The sequence below is a fragment of the Stenella coeruleoalba genome (genome assembly GCF_951394435.1).
Source record: "Stenella coeruleoalba genome assembly, chromosome: 17".
Lineage (NCBI taxonomy): Eukaryota > Metazoa > Chordata > Mammalia > Artiodactyla > Delphinidae > Stenella > Stenella coeruleoalba.
In genome coordinates, this window is record NC_137163.1 from 53,173,010 (window position 1) to 53,193,391 (window position 20,382).

At 36.5% G+C, this 20,382-nt stretch overlaps 1 protein-coding gene across 1 annotated transcript in view; it reads right to left on the minus strand.

The window, feature by feature from the left end:
• Positions 1-20,382, minus strand: part of RALYL (RALY RNA binding protein like) — a gene marked incomplete at its 5' end in the record, with an annotated part of 503,194 nt that overhangs the window by 62,064 nt on the left and 420,748 nt on the right. The window contains one exon of the mRNA XM_079901763.1: positions 5,152-5,265. Within this exon, the coding sequence (XP_079757889.1) occupies positions 5,152-5,265 (114 nt within the window). The remainder of the gene's footprint in view (positions 1-5,151; positions 5,266-20,382) is intronic.

Sequence of the window (20,382 nt, forward strand, 5' to 3'; positions counted from 1 at the left end):
GTTTATTCGTGCTATCTTATGTTAATTTCTAAAAGCTCTTTTATCTGACCTTTAAATACTGAGTTTTAGTCTTGTGTTCTTATTTCATGAATGCAATACCTTCCCTTTCTTTCTTAGGGTATTAATCAGTGGTTTGGTATTTTTTATTTATTTTTTTTATTTTGAAGTTTTATTCTTCCTGCACAATCTGTTTCCTCCAATTTTTAATTATTTTTCTCTTCTTTTTTTTGGTATTTGATTTTTACATTAAATGTTTTCTGCCATCTGGTGAATCTTGTCTCTTTGTATTAACAGTGGGGTATTAAAATATGGATGGGAAGTTTTGTAAGTATAAGGGGATATCATTTCTGCAGGGTGATCTTGTTGACTATTTCTTTGGGTGGCATCCATGCCAACATCTTTAAATCTTTTCTCTTCAGCTGCTCATATTCCCAAATAAAACCTCTCCTAGTGTCTTTCCAGTAGTCTGGCAGCTGAAGGGGAGAAGAATGCTTGGAATTTCTGTAGTAATTGTGCAAACTTCTGCTTTTCTCCCTGTTTTTAGCTGCTCTCAAATTTGTTTGTCTATTAGTCCTGAGATATGCTGTTTTAGCTTTTCTAGAGGAAACTTCTCAAGGCTTCTAATGGGCCAGGGACAGTTGGGAATGGTAACACAGGAATCTGTTTCTTTAACAGACTTTCAGCCATTTATACCCTCTTTTCCAGAGGAATATAATGGCTTTGATTCTGAGACTTTTGGAGTTCTGTGGTTAAAACTGGACTTATTTCTAGGATGTGATAAGTCAGGTACACTTCTCCATCTGCTGTTTAGCTTCTAAAATTTTGTTCCCATTTTCTTTATGCCTAGGGATTTTCATTTTTTAAACCTGTCATTATTTTAATGCAGATTAAGGAGGGAGCAGAGCTCAATTCATGTGTTCAGTCCAACATCTGTAACCAGACACATCACCATTCTAATACAAAGTGTAAGATAGCAGTTAGGTATTCAGGACAGAACTAGTAGCCACGTTATAGGTGGCAGCAGTCAGATCATCTGGAGCAATGTCTTCCATTCTGAGTACCACACTCTGTAGTTGACAAACTATACAGTGACTAGAGAAGAGAGATGACAATCTTTCAAGATGCAAAACTAAATGACATGAGAAGCAGCTGAAGAAATTACTGATATTTATCTAGAGAAAAGAAGACGTCAAAGATGCTTTGACCAAGATTTGAATGCAGCTAAGTTGAGCATCTATGGGCCAATTATGTTGACTCTATTCAAAAGTTTTGGAAGGATGAGAATACTACAGCTCTTTTATATATTTAATTGGCTGATACATCCACAAGGGATTAGATATTAAGCTTGGTTTCAGGGGACATAAAAAGAGTAACTGAAGCAAGTGAAAGCAAAGTCCATTTTGGCTCCATATAAAGAGAACTTACCATAGGAGTATGAGACACAAATATGATCAAGGACCAAGCAAGTAACATAAATGTATGAATTGGCTGGATAAAGATATTAGCAAACTGAAAAGTGCATGTCATGTATAATATGGCAGCAGTATTGAAAGATTCCAATTTTTCAAAAGAAGTTATATATCTTGACATTTATCTGTAACATTCTAATTCTTGGACATTAATTTATTAAAATAATTCTGTATCTTTTACCAAACATATAGGCAGGATGAAATTATCCTGATGGGACTGATGTGTGACATCTCTAGTGGTTAGGTCTAATGGATAGGGTAGGTTGGCTAATCTCATTGGAATTGTCCAAGTGAGTTTGGCTGGTCATATAGGAAGCACATCACTGAGAATAAAGTTGAATTAAAGAATGCCTAATTGCCTTTTCATATCACAGAGTCTTTGCCTGAAATTTGATTTTTTAAAAGATGTCATTGCTCATTGTACGATACTCAGTCTTTAGTTTTCCTTCTCACTCCTTTCACCCTTTATGGTCATTTTACATCACTGTGTAAACCACATATAAATTGTGGTCTTCATATGTGGCAATTTACGATTCTCTTTTAAAAGACTTATCTAGGAATGAGGCACAATTGTAGGCTAAATTGATATGTGTTATTTATTGTTTTCAATAATCTATAGTCACCATATCCCAAAGTAATGTTATTTGAATTATTCAAATAGGAAAAAATAACATATGCAGGGTAGATTCATACTAATCATTATTTAAAAGCTGGAATATATGCTTGAGGCCATAGTCCCTTCCTCTACTTTATATTTGAGGGGCTTGAGACCTAGAAGAGTTAAATGACCTGCTAAATCGTGTCCAGTGCATAGTACATGGTGTTGGAAAAGTCATAAAAGTTAGAGAAAACATGACCTTGTTCTGAGGAAGTTTACAACATCAAAGGAAGAGACAGGATGCCATGCAAACATCTATTAACAGTAATTTAAGGTACAGAGAATCCAAAATTATGTCATTATACCTCATTACAATTATTCCTGATAGCTTAGGAATTCACTTCAAATGAAAAAGAAAAAAAGTGATCCTATGAAACTTGAACTCAGGACAAGCTCCATGCTGTGTGGCTTTATTCTGTTTGTAACCCTCCATCTCCTTCCTGCCACTATTCTATGCTGGAAACTTTCATCATCAAATGACTAAGAGTAAACTGGGAATGAGAGATGTATAAAAGAGCAATAGTGAAGAATAAATGTTAACTACCGTATAATTGGCTTGCAACCAAATAAACATTAAAATGGGTGTCTCCTTAAAGTTAATAAGGAAGTACTGAGCAATTAAAAAGAATTTTAATGTATTTCTCTCCACTTTCCATAATGTAGTATTGACTCCATACAGCCCTGCTTTCTTTTCATAAAGAAAATATAGAAAATGATCATCTTATCTCCATAAATATGAATACTGTTCAGGAGACAATTACTACAAAACTGAAATTACAAATTAAATAATTCCACTTTCTTCCTGACATGTTCAAGTAAGAAAGACATAAATATCAAAGGCCTAAGCCTATCATTTTAAAAATAACTGTCTCATGACTGGGAAAGTTTAAGCATGTACAGAAATAAGGTGACAGCCTTTCATGAAAAGAAAATGCAAGCTTTGAATTTTAGTGTCTTGTTTATAGATGATCTTCTAAGAAGATATGTGGAAGGTATTATTCATTGCAGGAAACTGGAAATTATAATATGATGGAATAAGGATCACATTTTTCTCGTTGAGGTGATTTATATTTAAATGAGTTCTCCATAATCCTTTAAACTGAAGAGCAAATTGGTTATCAAAGTCCTTTGCTGTAAGGGTTGTTTTACATAATAATGAATTTCACAGAAGTTCCTCAAAGGGAAATATTGATTTAGGCAACATCACAGGGTATTTCAATTCCAGCAACACTTTAGATTAGTGCCATAGACAGCATATAAAAAACTTTCTAAAATCTAAATTTCTCTATTAAGAAGTGTAGGCAGCATATTTTTTCTCAATAGAAAATATAACAGAAGTTTTTAATAAAAATGAGCCTATTTTATCTATTATTTATCTACCACTTCTAATGCACATTAACTTACCAAAAGTTAATGAGAATCTACCATGTGCTAGGTATATGGTTTATTGTTTTAGAAATAGGCTGCATGATAGTAGTAGGAAATATTCGTTTGCCTATATATGTTTATGTTACTAACAAGACAAAATAGCACCAATTATTGAGCCTTTACTCTATGTTAGTTACTGTACTATACAACTTACATGCGCTACTTTTCTCATTTCTCACATTGCCAGGTAGCCATTACTGTTCTCATTTTATAAATGAGAAAACTGAGGTTAAGAAGTTGTGAGGATTTGAACCACAGTATATTTCTGTCACCCATTATGTTGTAACACTACCTCACTGCTGGCTTCTTTTCAGTCTTGAACCCTGCATGCCTCATTACCAGAAGGTAAGCTCTAGTCATCTCCCCAGTGATACAGTCAACAAACAGGCAGGTTCCTCTTTGTTGTAACTCAGTGGCCCTAGATCCCAAGTGGTTCTCATCAGTTAGTTGTTACCCAGGTAGCCTCACTTCAGGGAAATCCTGGGACCAGCCCATGGGTGGAACCTGAGATTGTTCCAATGTTCCTATAACATTGGAAAGGGCAGTGCTTTCACTCACAAGACCTGGGTTTGAAACCTAGGTCTATCACAAACTATTTATGTGGCTATGGAAAAGTCAGTTTACCTCCTTGAACCTTCATTTTCTCCTCTGTAAAATGCAGAGGTCGGATTTGATCAATGGTTTTCAAAACTGTATTGTTTATTTTTGAAAAAGTGAAGCCCTTTTAGCAAATGAAGTCTTATGTTGAATCTCAATATATAAAACATATACAGGTAGAACTACACTGTTTGCAGCAAAGGCTGGGTTTGGAGGAGGCATGAGTTCATTTGCCTCCTGGGTGTTCTTCCAGCACTCATCTCATCTCCAAGGAGCCTCTGAGGCATCAAAGACCCTGCAGAATACAATTTGCAAATTATGAACTAGCTCATCTCTAAGTTTATGCCAGTACTCATAGTGTATGATTTTAAAACTGTCCGTTGCCATATAAAAGGGTATTAGCGTTTTATTAGCATGGAATGAGGGTCAGGGAAGATAATTCAAAGAGAGAGTACATTAAGTTAAAGAAGTAAGTCAAATGATGTGGCCTTGGGTGGCCAGGCATACCGTTGATACTGAGATCCTGCAAATGGGTTCTGAATTTTGCAGAGTTGCAGCAATGCAAGAGTGAGGCTTTATAATCATGGTTTTTGAAATCTGTTAAATTTTGCTGCAGTTAATTTAATGAAATATGAGTATAATTTTAGCCCAATAGAACATTTCATTAATTGATTTAATTTTCTTAAAGGTTACTTGATATTGAGGTGTAAACTTTTAATTATGATCCACTTGTTACTTATTATTAGCATCAAAATACTTTTCCTTTTTTCCCTTCTTTTTAAAAATATGAATTTTAGGCAAATTGGCTCACCTTCTCTAAAAAGTTAAAAATCAGATTCCATCATTGCAAGTCTAAGCTTAAAGACTGTATTCATGTAAATGTACTAAACTCTATTAAACTCAGCCAGTATCCCTCTGGGCCTGTGCTGTCTCCGTGATTGACACTGTTTCAATGGTTTAATTCTGACATGTCTGTGGCCACAGATCTTTTTCACTTACCTGCCTCCGCCTTCTGCTGCTTCTCAATCTTCTCCAGGCGCCCTAACAAGGAGTCAATTTTAGTTTTGATCTGGGTTAATTCTTTCTTGATTGTCTGTAATTCATCTGATTTCACTGGAAAGGGGAAAGGGGAAAGAATGCAACAGAATGTCAAATGCACCACGACCCACTTAAGCACAACTCACAGACACCCCATGTTTTCTCAGGACTGTGTCACATTACATAGGATACTTTTCAATCTTATCTGTTTCTCATTGCTTCCAGTGATCTTGCAATACTGGATGACTTTGCCAATTACAAGCAGTGATTCCCAGCGATGTGAACATTTGATACTAAATCTTTTCACTGAAAGTTATGCAATGGGATAGAGGAATCTAGAAATGTTTTATACACTAACTAAAGATACTAAATTCAGTGCAAATGGTAGAGTAAATCTGTACTGTAAGACAGATTCAGATTGAGGAATGATTAAATCATGACAGGTATGCTTTGAGAACTATGATACTGCTTTGAGGACTATGTTGTAAAGTATATTTCAGTGATATTTTTAATCCAGTTCCTTAGTGACTGATTGAAACCAAGACATAATATTTGTCCTCTAAAGAAGTGTCTTAAATGCTAGAGAACTCTCTCCAACTTGCTGTACTTTCGCTACTTTCTTTATTAAAAACTGCAGCAATGGGTTGTGTGTGTGCCTCTTTTTAAGCCCTGGGGCTTCGAAGGAAAGGAAATTCACTGAAGTCTCCACTGATATTTTCTACAGTCGTGGCTGCTTTTCCAGGTTTTGAGTGTTTAATGGGACTATCTAAAAATGGAACTAACACAAGGTTGACTACTTTTAATTTGGCAAATAAGGATGTTAAACACAACAAACATCCTACTATCAATGATAAGATAAGGTCAGTTTCCTATTTTAAGGACAATCCTTTCAATGAAGTATGTTGATGTTTATGAAAAATTCACTGCACTGTTCTTATTTTCTCATTTCTTTGAGAATCACTGGAAACTTTGTCATGAGCCCTCAATAATGAGATCAAAGATTTTTAAAGCTATAAATCTAGAAGAGCTAAACCTGTCTATGAGCATTCATTAGGTGAGTTTTTGGGTATCCATGTCTCAGCAGAGAGCTATGCTTCAATATCTGGGGTAAAGATCCTGATTTCAGTCTATTATTTTTTTCTGTCACTTTTCCTTTCAAGTTTATAATAAACTTGGCTTGGATATTCCTGAAGAAACTGAGTGTTTAGTTTGATTGATTCTTTAGTCTTCAGAGTTTTTTTCTAAGTAGTTAAAAACTAAAGGCAATATATGTTTGCTTGAAATAGAGGTAGTTGTCAACTAAGACATATGATATAATCTATATGATAAATTATGTATCAATATACACTAATTGCTCAAAGGAAGAATAGATTTTTTCCAATATAAACATGAAAAAACATTTTCTATTATAAAACCAGAAATTTTTCATAACAAGCAGATTTTTATTTATGTTACAAAGTAGTTAGCAAAATAAAAACTACAAGAATAAGCGATCCTGTAGAGAGTTCCTATTATGAAGAAACAGACTGAAAGTGGAACATGGTTTAAAATAGAAAATTGCTCCTATGGCAATTATTTCTAAGACATCAAAGTGCCGTTGTTGAATCACAGCTATATTCGAAACATCATCTGTCACAACTGTAAATTGATTCAGCTTTGAAGAATGATTTTCATTTCCTTTGATGGAAGCATGTCATGTAGTTTTACTTAAACCTATCAAATTTAATAGAAAATATTTTACCTTAAAACATTAGATTTCAGTGCAGGAGAAATGGGACTGTGGCTGGAAACAAATGGGATATATTTTTTAGTAAGTGAAGTCACTCCTCAGCCCAGAAATGAGGTTGACTATCTCCTTAAAAAAACATAACTAAACAAATCACTAATACCCTATTTAGTAGAAACTATATTGAGACTTATGTAGAAATGTAGACACTGTGAAATGTCTTCTAAGTTCAGAGCGATATCATTATAAAATTTGAGGCTACTTAGTTAATGGGATTCAAGCTTAGATACAGCTAAGGATGTAATCCAGACATCCTATCTGCTCTTTCCTGGTCCCTCCCAGGGAATGTTGAATCAGTCTCCAGCCCTGTGCAAACTGCCCAGCTCCAATCTTGGAATGGCTAGCAGCAAATGATCATCATGGTCCTGGAAAACAAGGCTTAGGAATAGTCTTGCTTCTTGAGCAATTGTGAAAGTTGTTTTCTTACTGCATTCAGTGCTCTTCTTGGGAGAAGGCTGCCCGCTCACCTGGCCTAGTTGGTTGTAGCCCTGTTGCTCCCTCCTTCAGTTGTATTCATTTTCTATAGATGGAATATGGTGTTGTGCTGCTGTGTCTGGTTTCCAGATGATATTGCTGGTATGAGCCACCTCTGTGTCTGATATACTTCTCTTTCCAATCTTTTCTGACTTTTTCTACTTTTGGGGGGCTCCTGTTAACAAATTTTCCACTGCACCATGGATTAAGCTCCTGTCTGTTTTTACTTACTCTATCAAAATAGATGTATATTTTATAACTATAGATTTCCAAACCTAGAATTTTAAAAATCTTTGCAACTTGGATTTCTGATATTTTTTTTTGAAAATTAAAGTCAGTTCAGAGTTAAGGAGAGTCTTAGGTATAAATCATCCCTGTCCATTTTCTTTTTACATCTTTCTTTTCACATCTTTCTTTTCCTATCCATTTCCACTGCACTCTCAATTGGGCTTCTGCTTTTAGTTCACCCGGCCTCTTACATAGTGAACTCAGAGTAATATATATAAAAGTCATAAGTCCTCCCTACTGAAAACTTCCAGAATGTCCCCATTTCTATAGGAAAAAGACCAAAAGCACACATGCACCAACTCTTTAAACTGGTATTTAGGGTCTGCTCCAAAGTATATTTCCAGGTGTATATTCCATTTCTTATTAAAGCAAACTCTTCACTTGAACAGAACAGCTTAATGCTTAATCTAATAGTATATGGAACCAGATAGACTCTAGTTTGCATCTATGTCCATTGGAGAGCCACTTGTAATCACTAAGATTTAGGTTCCTTATCTTTAACTTCCATCCTTTACCCTAAAGGCTTGTTATAAGAATTTAATGAGATAATGAACATAAAGCACTTTAGCACCATGATCAGAATATCACCAGGTAAAATACATGGTAAAAGCAGAAGCTATTATTATTATTATTTACATGCCTATTCCAGCAAAGACTTTCTCTCCCTAAATATGTCTACCTGCCTTTTGGAGCTTAGTTTTAGTCTTGCCTCCCCTATTAATTCTCCTTCATTTAACCCACTGAAGGGTGTATCTCTTACCTGTAATCTATTTAACAGCATCTCACATTTACTGCTAGACACATATTGCTAGTTGATTTTTCCTTTATATATCTACTTTTCAAATTAACTTGCAAACTTCTTGAGAGTGAAGACCTAATTAGGCATTGAAGAATTTTAGGAGTCACGCTTTTCTGTGTTTTAATAAGCTCCTTCTCCTCTTATTGACCGATGAGGTTCCTGATGCTTACCATGAAGTCCTAGGCTGTGAAGTCTGTCCTCCTTAATTAAAAAAAAATGATATTAACAGGTTTAAGAAGATATCCTATATCAAATTGGTACCTAATGGAAACTTTTTGTCTTCTCATCATATACCAGATCCACAAAAAATTATTCAGATTCCTGGGTAAATTATTCAGATTTCTGATGATACAACTTTTTAAAAAGAAGGAATATTGGATAGTTGTATGAAGCAAGACACATTAATGGATTTATCCCATCATAGGCTCTCTACAACCAAATTTTTTGAATGAAGAGAGGGCATCCAATTACTTCTTTCCACTTTCTCTCCCTCCCTCCCTCTTTCCCTCCCTCTCCTTCCTTCCTTCATTAATAGAACTTGCATTCTTAACAGAACTTAGTTCAGTGTATTAAACACAGTAAGAATTACCAAATACCAGAAAATTTGTAGGTATGTGTATGCAGATATGGTTACACTGCATGCCAACTTCAAACAGACCAACAAATTTTATTAAAAGCTTTGTGTATGTGCTGGGTACTACTTTTGAGTTGCCTGTATATTGGGGAGATAGATAAGCAAAGAGGAAGTGCAAAAAGAAAATTAGCATGGAAATACGCCTTTTCTCCAGAAGCACTATGAGGAAAGAATACGAAAGTAACCCATGCCTGTGGTAACAACTCTTTTCTCAATTCCACCTAGTACTCTAAATCCATAATCCTCATTTTTTAAGATACATTGGCAGAGGATATAACACCATTATTTATATTTATATAGAGTATTAGTGCGAGTCAGGAGTATTTCTTTTGCTAAGAATAATAACGAATACTTTAAATCAACTTGCTGCTATACAATTTTCCCCTAATATAGACAAGCTAGAGGCTTGGGAAAATGAGATCTAATTACTGAAGATTATGAATCCTGCAATCTAAAAATTATGAATTTTAGAATTTGAGAAAATTATTTTATTTCCAAGCCAGCTCCAAGTTACCATCTCTTGCCTCATCTTCTTCTTGCTTTTCTAATTATCTTAGTCTCTACGTAGTCACACCTGTTCAGTGTCCCTTGAATACGTCTTGTGTTTTCAGACATCCATACCTTTGTTTCTGTTGTTTTCATTGGCCTGTCTTACACTCTCATCTTCCTCACCTAGTAAATGCCATTTAATACTTATTCAGCTCAAATGCTACCTACATTGTAAAGTCATCCTCAACTTTTGATCATTTTCTTCAACAATCTCATCCTCCTCTCAGCCATACTTCTTTCAGATTCTTTGCATGATCATTTCTTTAAATGTCTCTCTCCAGGACAAGAGCAGGAACTACTCTCATTTATTTTAAACTGCCCTCATTTTTTAACTCAAGTGTGTAACATATTCGCTCAACAATATTTATGGAGACCCATTATTGTCAGGCTCCTTGCCAGGAGTTGCGGATGTATTAGTTAACAAGAGAGATGAAAGTCCCTGAAATTGTGGAACTCCCATCTAGGTGTGGAAGAAGACAATAAACAAACATCTATATATCTATATCTATATCTATATATGGGAGGGAGATAAAGAGGTTTGCAGCAATTTTCTTTACAAGTATACATTTAACACAATGAAAAAAACACTGATATAGCTAAGTCTAGTTAATAATAGTGTAACAATATGTATTATTTGATAATTATATTATCTTAAACTACAAACTACACTGATTCAAACTACAGTGAAATATACACCTCCAGATGGGGAAAAAATAATGAAGACAAGAAGTTAGGGAAGGCCTTGCTAGGGAGTGACATTTGTCATTTTATACAGGTTGGTCAGCGAAAACTCCACTAATAAGGTGACGTTGGGGGAAAAGTTTCAGTAAGGGGAGAAAGCAAGTCATGGGAATGTCTACAGATGGTGGGATGGGGGAAATATGAGGCAGAGGAACGATAAATGCAAAGGTCAGAGACAAGCGTGTACTTGGGGTGTGTAAGGGACAGCAAAGAGGTCAACGTGGCTGGAGTGGAAAGAGCAAGTGGGAGAAGAGTATGAACAGTCAGGAGGTAAGGCGGGGACTTGAGAAAGGGAAAAACACATGGAGAATATTGTACAGAGTCTTTATGGCCAGAGTAACACTGTGGCTTTTACTCTGAGTCATGTAGGTGTCACTGATTTACCTGAAGAGCATCATTCTGACTTCGTGTTGTGAAAAAACTGCAGAAGGGCAAGAGTGGAATCAGTGAGATCAGTAAGAAGCCTGTGGATTATAATTCAAGCGAGAGATGGCAGTAGATTGGATCAGACCAAGATATTAGCAGTCAGGTTGTGAGAAGTAGATGAATTCTGCATATATTTTAAAGATGGAGGGGAAATAATCTGCGGATGATTAGAAGTAAAGTATAGGTGAAAGAGGGTAGTCAAAGAGAACTCCAGAACTTGGGGTCTGAGTAACTGGAAGGGTGGACTTGCCATTTGCTGGGATAAGGAAGACTTGTAGAAGTTCAGGTTGAGGGGGAAGATCAGAGGGCCAGTTTAGACTTGATTGTGAGATGCCTATTTGTGTCCAAATACAAGTGATAAGTAGGCAGTTGGGTATATAAGCCTGGAGTTTATGGGAGTGATCAAAGGTACAAAAATAAATTTGTCAGTAACCAGTTAGAGAGCTGGTATTTCAAGTTAATATAGAGGAAGAGTTTGCCCTCGTAGTTGAGTATACACACATATTGGTGTTTTAGAAGACATCAGTAATATTACCTTCAAAAGAAAATGTCTTTTACTCTTTCCTCTAGATAAGTTCAACAAAAAGAAAATTGCAAAAAATTATAAACAAAAGAAAACATACTGTCATAAAAATCTTTGGTTGTCCGGTTGAGTACAATAGTTTATTTTTGTATCGGTGATTACCAGATACAAAATTTAGAATTTTGAATTTAGAATTATTCTTCAAGATCAGCAAAATGATAAATTGAAAAACAACTAACAGAGTTCCTAGGATAGACTCCTTTAGCTTGTTTTTAGACTCTAGAGAAGCTAGGAGCCAGGTTATATCATACAGATAATCAAATATTTTTCTTAAACTATCGTTGTAGTTTTTAGTTAGAAAAAAAATAAAGAAGCCACCTTAAATCATTTCAGACTTGCTCTGTCTAAACAGTTCATTGATTTGGTGATAAATATTACTGTGTTTTGATAACAGTCAACAAAATGATATCTGTGCCTTTTGCTGTCACATGAGATATAATCCAAAAAGGAAATTAGGCACACAGAATGACACCATTTGCCTATATCAAAAAATGTGTGCTTCTCTGATTTATGTGGTGAAAAGTATTTAAATTTATTTTAATCACCTGTGGGGTAAGTCTATCCAGGGGCAAATGAAGACTCTTAAGCTAACTGTCTAGGTCAGTGGTTCTTAACAAAGGGTAATATTGCCCTGCAGGGGACATTTTACACTGTCTGGATACATTTTTGATTGCCACAACTTGGAAAGGGTGGTGCTACTGGCATCTAGTGGGCATCTGGTCTGCTAAATGTCCTACAGTGTACAGGTTAGCCCCCAACACCACACCAAAGAATTATCTGATCAAACAAATACGAAGCCTTGGAAGCCCTGGTCTAAATAATTATATATACCCTCCCTCACCAACACTGTGTTTCTTATGAACTATTAAGAAAATTTAAAAATGTTTGTAATCATGTGACCTTTAACAATAATTCACGTTAATTTATATTACTCTTTTAATTTCCCCCCAGCCTTTGATAAATTATATAAATATCAAAAATATAATTTGCATAGAACTTAAATTTATCAATCACTTTTATATACACTATTTCATCAATAAGAAAGCTGAGAATCTGACAATTTACATGACATTCTCAAAGCCCTAAAATTTATGATTTTGTGTAATGTAGTAATCAGAACAGGTGGAGTTCAGGTTCGAGCTTAGGTCTTCCGACTATAACTAATATGCAGAAGAAGCTAATTTGCCAGCCTAGTAAATATTTTTCAGAAGTCAGACTTTGGAGTGGGGCGGGAGGAACTAGGAGATTGGGATTGACACATACACACTATTGACACTATGTATAAAATCGACAACTAATGAGAACACATTGTATAACACAGGGAGCTCTACTTAATGCACTATGGTGACCTAAATGGAAAGGAAATCCAAAAAAGAGGTGATGGGGCTTCCCTGGTGGCACAGTGGTTGAGAGTCCGCCTGCCGATGCAGGGGACACGGGTTCGTGCCCCGGTCCGGGAAGATCCCACATGCCACGGAGCAGCTGGGCCCGTGAGCTATGGTTGCTGAGCCTGTGCTCTGCAACGGGAGAGGCCACAACAGTGAGAGGCCCGTGTACAGCAAAAAAAAAAAAAAAAAAAAAAAAAAGGGGGTATATGTATAGCTGATTCATTTTGCTGTACAGTAGAAACTAACACAACATTGTAAAGCAACTATACTCAAATATCAATTAATTAAAAAAACAAAAGTCAGACTTTAAAGAATTTTGCTAAAAAAGTGAAGCAATTGAAGTAATTCTCAATTTATATATGTAAATATAATTCGGCAGTTACCACCCCTATGGATGGAATTTTCTAGAAAAAGCAATTACATATACGTGCATGTGTATGCATTCATAATACCTGGCCTATGTACACTTATACCAATTATTTATGTATATTTTTAGAAAGTGAAAATGAAATGGGGAATGAATGTATTATTTTATTCAATAACTATTCATTAAATACCTACTGTATGCATCCATGCATCTAACATTTCACTAGTAGCTGCACATATATCATACCACTTAGATAAACATACAAAGCATATATTATTAAAGTTGTTCTATGGATTAGAAAAGTGAATGTTAGAGAAGTTAAGTAATGTGTTTAAGGTAGCCTAGCAAAGAGGCAACAGAATCAAGTTTAGAGTGGGCTGCCTGATTCCAAAGCTGTGTTTTATCCTTGCTTGTTTGATTAATTTTTTTTGCCCCAAGCCTGCCTCCTTGTTCTCATGGAGTTTACAGTTAGTGGAGCCAAAAAAAAAATAGGTAAACAACTTATTATAATACATAAGAACATAAAATATGTAAAATCATGGAGGAATAAATGTGCCTATTGCTTGATGTTGAAGTTACTTTTTGGTCTTCCCTACCAGACTGTAAGATCTTGAAAATGAAAGATCCTGTCTATTTTGTCTATGGAATATTTGTTTCTTAGGGGTCACATCTATTTCATCTATGGAACATCAGTTTGGTGGTAATTGAAATTATGTTAACTATGTGAGTAAAAACAGAAGCAAAATTAATTTCCATATGGTTAGATCACTGATCATAAAAATATTCATGAAAAAATGGAGACGAGCTAAGACTGGAAAGATACTTTGGATTTCAGCAAGGAAACAAGATCTTCTAAGTAAAGGAAGAAGCAAATCTTAAAGAGCTTGGAAACGTGCATCAACATCCTGGCCTCTTTTAGACCCTGGAGTGTAGGTCAGAATTTGTCCCCTTGTTTCACTAACTCAAGATATTCTATAACTAAGTAGCATTTCTAAAGAAGTAGTTCATAGTCAACTGTGAAATATACAAAAAACCAAAAGGAAAATGCAAAAAGCCAAAATAATATTGGTGACACACATTCCATAAGTAATTAAGAATATATGTTGTGCAATGCAAAAGTGACTTGAAGGATACATTTGTAATCTAAAATGGAAAGATTAGATGTCCATAAAAATAGCTATAAAATTAAGTAGAAGGGCTTAAGTCTCCTAATAAGAAGACGAACAAGTGGTTTGGCTTTAGAGGACAGACGATACCTTTGTAGCACAGAAGGATTCAAACTTGTTTCATAAGAATGACATTAACTTGAGCCAGACCTTGTAAGACAGGTAAAATCATTAATAACACTTATTTGTATGTAAGAAGATAATGAGTTGATAACACATTTCTTGAGATAAAGGAAAGGGCTTTCAGATGGAAGTACCTGAACGTGAGTTTTGAAACATTTAAATAAATCTTCCATTAAGCTAGGAGAAGAGTAAGGGGAAAACTGGGAATGGAAGTACCAGATCAGATATACCTGGATGACTACACTGAAGAGTTTGGATTCTTACTTAGTAAATGGTAGTAATTTGGAATCCTGAGTGAGGAATTGACAAAGCATTTGGTTTAGAATAATCCTGTAGTTGGGAATGTAATTAACGAGATTAAGGAGAGCACAGAGTCAAGAAAACTAGTTTTAAGAGACTATTAGAGTAGTCAAGGACTGCTTATTAGGACCAGACCTAGGAAAAGAGCAGAAGAGGAAGAAGCAGAAGAAGTAAGAAGTGTTAAGGTTTATTGATTGGACCTAATGCTCACAAACTTTTATAATCTCACAGTGGAATGATTAGCACTTTCCTGGAACTGTTAGTGGAGTACAAAGAAAAGCATAAACTCTACAGTAAAACTGAGAAAACCATCTCAAATGTTCAAAAGCTATGTTGATATAAAGATTCTGCTGAACCTTTTATTTGCCTTCTTTTCTGTCTGTATTTTTAAATCTGGTTATGTTAATGAGCCGCATTAAACCCTAGTGAACAAGCCAAGCACAGATACTCACAAATGTATTTATTTATTATAAACACATTGTAATTGTTTTGGTTGGGCTGCTGTGTATCTAAATATTAGGTTGTGATCTTAGCAGGGACTTATTACTCTCTTTATACAAAGTACTCATCAACATCCAGACACTGAAGTCACGTGTGTCTGAGAAATTCAGTGTGTTTACCAGGATGAGCTAAATGGGCCTTAATTTCATTCTCAGCTAATTACTTAACTGAAAAAATATCCAAGAACTTGGCTATTAAAATAACAGAGCTGAAGGATATGCCAGGATCTCCACATTTTGTTTAGGCTTTATATGCACATAACTTTTTGTTATGGGCTGAATTCTGTACCTCCCTCAAATTTTATATATGAAGGTTCTAGCCCCACCAGCTTCCGAACTGTCACTGTATTTAGACACAGGGCAGTTAAAGAGGTAATCAAGTTAAAAGGAGGTCAGTAGATCCAGTAAGCCCTAATCCAATACGACTAGTGTCCTTATAAGAAGAGGAAATTTGGAAACATAAACACAGAGGGCAGATGATGTGAAGACTCAGGGAGAAGATGACCATTTACAAGCCAAGGAGAGGGGGCTGACACAGACCCTTCCCTCAGGGCCCTCTGAAGGAAGCAATATGACCCATACCTTGATATCCAACTTCTAACTTCTAGAACTGTGAGGAAATAGGTTTCTGTTCTTTAAGCCATCTAGATTGTGGTACTTTGTTATGGCAAACTTAGCACATGAATACAACCACCATATAAATTTCTTAAACTATCATTTTGATCAGGTAGCACTTTGCTGAGTCTTTTCCCTCAGCCCTGGATGAAATTCCAACCCTTCAATATTCTCCACAACTTTTCACTGTCCTGTTGTCCATCTTTGTCTTTCATTTTGCTTAATCATAATATTCTCAGTTTCTTAACTGACATTATTAGTGATAAATCTTTGCTTCAGATAAAAATAATAACAGTTATTATTATGTATTATTATTCAGACTTTAATAACAGGAGACACTGTTCTAAGAGCTTTACATGTATTAACTCATTTAATCCTCACAAAAACTTTATGGAGAAGGTGGTAAAATTATCATTCCCATTTTATAGATGAGGAAACTAAGGCACAACAAACAATGTATCTTGTCCCAAAATACACAGCTAATAAATGGCAGAGCCACTACTGGATTCCAGTTATAGCAGTTTCATATCCCATACTCTTAACTGCTATTCTCTGCTGTACCACTCCTACAACTAATAGTAATAATAAACTTCACTGACATTGACTATTTGACAAGACTTGCCTAAGCTATGCATAAGTAATTTAATTCCCATGACAAACTATTGGATATACAGTATTATTATTTCCATTTTACAGATAGAAAGTAGAGGCATATAAGGATTACAGGATTTCCTCAAGACCACAGTGCCTGTATGTTGTGGAACACAAATTCCATACCAGGCAATCTGAATGCAAAGCCTCTGCTCTTCTCCACCCAGAAAAGTAGGAGACTCTCTTATTCTATTTTCACCCAGAAAAGTAGGAGATTCCAACCAGAAAAGTAGGAGACTCTCTTATTCTCTTTTCAAATCCACATATCCTTCTAAACTCAATTCAGTATTCTCTATTGAGCCCTCTCTAAACCCTCTGTCCAGAAACCTAAAAGCAGAATATGTAATTAGGCCAAAATAACAGATGAAATGGGATGTTGGATATTAACATTGTTAATACTAACATTGTTAATACTTGGCTGGATATTAACATTGTTTCTCTGATTGATGCTTCACCTTATATTAAAATCATGGGGAGGGGTGCTTCAATATTGTGGAGTAGTAAGACATGGAGATCAACTTTCTCCACACAAATACATCAGAAATACATCTACATGTGGAACAACTCCTACAGAACAACTACTGAACGCTGGCAGAAGACCTCAGACTTCCCAAAAGGCAAGTAACTCCCCACATACCTGGGTAGAGCAAAAGAAAAAAAAAAGAGAGACAAAAGAATAAGGATGGGACCTGCTCTTCTGGGAGGGAGCTGTGAAGAAGGAAAAGTTTCCACACACTAGGAAGCCCCTTCACTGGCGGAGACTGGAGGTGGCGGTGGGGAAGATTCAGAGCCATGGAGGAGAGCACAAGAACAGGGGTGCAGAGAGCAAAGCAGAGATATTCCCATACAGAGAATCTGTGCCGACCAGCACTCACCAGCCTGCGAGGCTTGTCTGCTCACCTGCCGTGGCAGGTGGCGGCTGGGAGCTGAGGTTCGGGGCTTCGGAGGTCATATCCCAGGGAGAGAGCTAGGGTTGGCTGCGTGAAAACAGCCTGAAGGGGTTAGCACCACAGCTAAACGGAAGGGAGTCCAGGAAAACGTCTGGAACTGCTTAAGAGGCAAGAGACCATTGTTTTGGGGTGAGCGAGGAGAGGAGATTCAGAGCACTGCCTAAACGAGCTTCAGATACAGGCACGAGCGTGGTTATCACCACGGACACCAGAGACGGGAATGAAATGCTAACGCTGCTGCTGCAGCCACCAAGAATCCTGTGTGCAAGCACAGGTCACTATCCACACCTCCCCACAACCGGCAGCCTGAGCAGCACGCCACTGCCAGGGTCCCGTGATCCAGGGACAACTTTCCCAGGAGAACATAGGACGTGCCTCAGGCTGTTGCAACATCATGTTGGCCTCTGCCGCTGCAGGCTGGCCCTGCATTCTGTACCCCTCCCTCGCCCCAGCCTGAGTGAGCCCGAGCCCCCAAATCAGCCCCTATTTTAACCCTATCCTCTCTGGGTGGGGAACAGACGCCCTCAGGCGACCTACATGCAGAGGTGGGGCCAAAACCAAAGCTGAACCCCAGGAGCTGTGTGAACAAAGAAGAAAACGGGAAATTTCTCTGAGCAGCCTCAGGAGCAGTTGGTTAAATCCCCACAATCAACTTGATGTACCCTGCATCTGTGGAATACTTGAATAGACAACGAATCATCCCAAAATTGAGGTGGTGGACTTTGGGAGCAAGTGTAGACTTGGGGTTTGTTGTATGTGACTGATGTGTCAGATTTTTATGTTTATGTTAGTATAGTTTTAGTGCTTGATATCATTGGTGGATTTGTTTATTGGTTTGGTTGCTCTCTTTTATTTTTTTATTACATTATAAATTTTTTTAATTTAAATAATATTTTTATTTTAATTATTTTATTTTTAAAATTTATTTATTTATTTATTCTTTCTTTTTTTTTTCTCCCTCTTCTTCTGAGCCAGGTGGCTAACAGGGTCTTTGTGATCTGGCCTGGTGTCAGGGCTAAGCCTCTGAGGTGGGGTAGTCGAATTCAGGACATTGGACCATGAGAGACCTCACAGCCCCATATACTACCAATTGGCAAGAGTTCTCCCAGAAATGTCCATCTCAATGCTAAGACCCAGATCCACTCAATGGCCAGAAAGCTACAGTGCTGGACTGCCTATGCCAAACAACTAGCAAGATAGGAACAAAACCCCACCCATTAGCAGAGAGGCTGTCTAAAATCACACTACGTTCACACACACCCCAAAACACACCACCGGACATGGCCTTGCCAACCAGAAAGACAAGAACCAGGCCAATTCACTGGAACACAGGCACCAGTCCCCTCTACCAGGAAGCCTACACAAGCCCCTGAATCAATATTACCCCCTGGGGGAAGACACCAAAAACAACAAGAACTATGAACCTGTAGGCTGCAAAAAGGAGACCCCAAACACAGTAAGTTAAGCAAAATGAGAAGGCAGAGAAATATGCAGCAGATGAAGGGGCAAGGTAAAAACACAGCAGACCAAATGATGAAGAGAAAATAGGCAGTCTACCTGAAAAATAGGTAATGATAATAAAGATGATCAAAAATCTTGGAAAAAGAATGGAGAAAATAAAAGAAATGTTTAACAAGGGCCTAGAAGAACTAAAGAGCAAACAAACAATGATGAACAACAAAATAAATGAAATTAAAAATTCTCTAGAAGGAATCAATAGCAGAATAATTGAGGCAGAAGAATGGATAAGTGACCTGGAAGATAAAAGAGTGGAAATAACTACTGCAGAGAAAAATAAAGAAAAAAGAATGAAAAGAATTGAGGACAGTCTCAGAGACTCCTGGGACAACAATAAATGCACTAACATTAGAATTGTAGGGGTCCCAGAAGAAGAAGAGAAAAAGAAAGGGACTGAGAAAATATTTGAAAGGTTTGTAGTTGAAAACTTCCCTAATATGGGAAAGGAAATAGTTAATCAAGTCCAGGAAGCACAGAGAGTCCCATACAGGATAAATCCAAACAGAAGCATGCTAAGACACATATTAATCAAACTATCAAAAATTAAATACAAAGAAAAAAATATTAAAAGCAGCAAGGGAAAAACAACAAATAACACACAAGGGAATCCCCATACGGTTAACAGCTGATCTTTCAGCAGAAACTCTACAAGTCAGAAGGAAGTGGCAGGACATATTGAAAGTGATGAAGGAGAAAAAACTACAACCAAGATTACTCTACCCAGCAAGGATCTCATTCAGATTTGATGGAGAAATTAAAAGCTTTACAGACAAGAAAAGCTAAGAGAATTCAGCACCACCAAACGAGCTTTACAACAAATGCTAAAGGAACTTCTTTAGGCAAGAAACACAAGAAAAGGAAAAGACCTACAGTAACAAACCTGAAACAATTAAGAAAATGGTAATAGGAACATGCATATCGATAATTACTTTAAATGTAACTGGATTAAATGCTTCAACCAAAAGACATAGACTGATTGAATGGATACAAAAATAAGACTCATATATATGTTGTCTACAAGAGACCCACTGCAGGCCTAGGGACACATACAGATTGAAAGTGAGGGGATGGAAAAAAATATTCCAGGCAAATGGAAAGCAGAAGAAAGCTGAACTAGCAATTCTCATATCAGACAAAAGAGACTTTAAAATAAAGACTATTATAAGATGCAAAGAAGGACACTATGTAATAATCAAGGAATCAATCCAAGAAGAAGATATAACAATTATAAATATTTATGCACCCAACATAGGAGCACATCAATACATAAGGCAAATGCTAACAGCCATAAAAGGGAAAATTGACAGTAACACATCATAGTACGGGATTTTTAC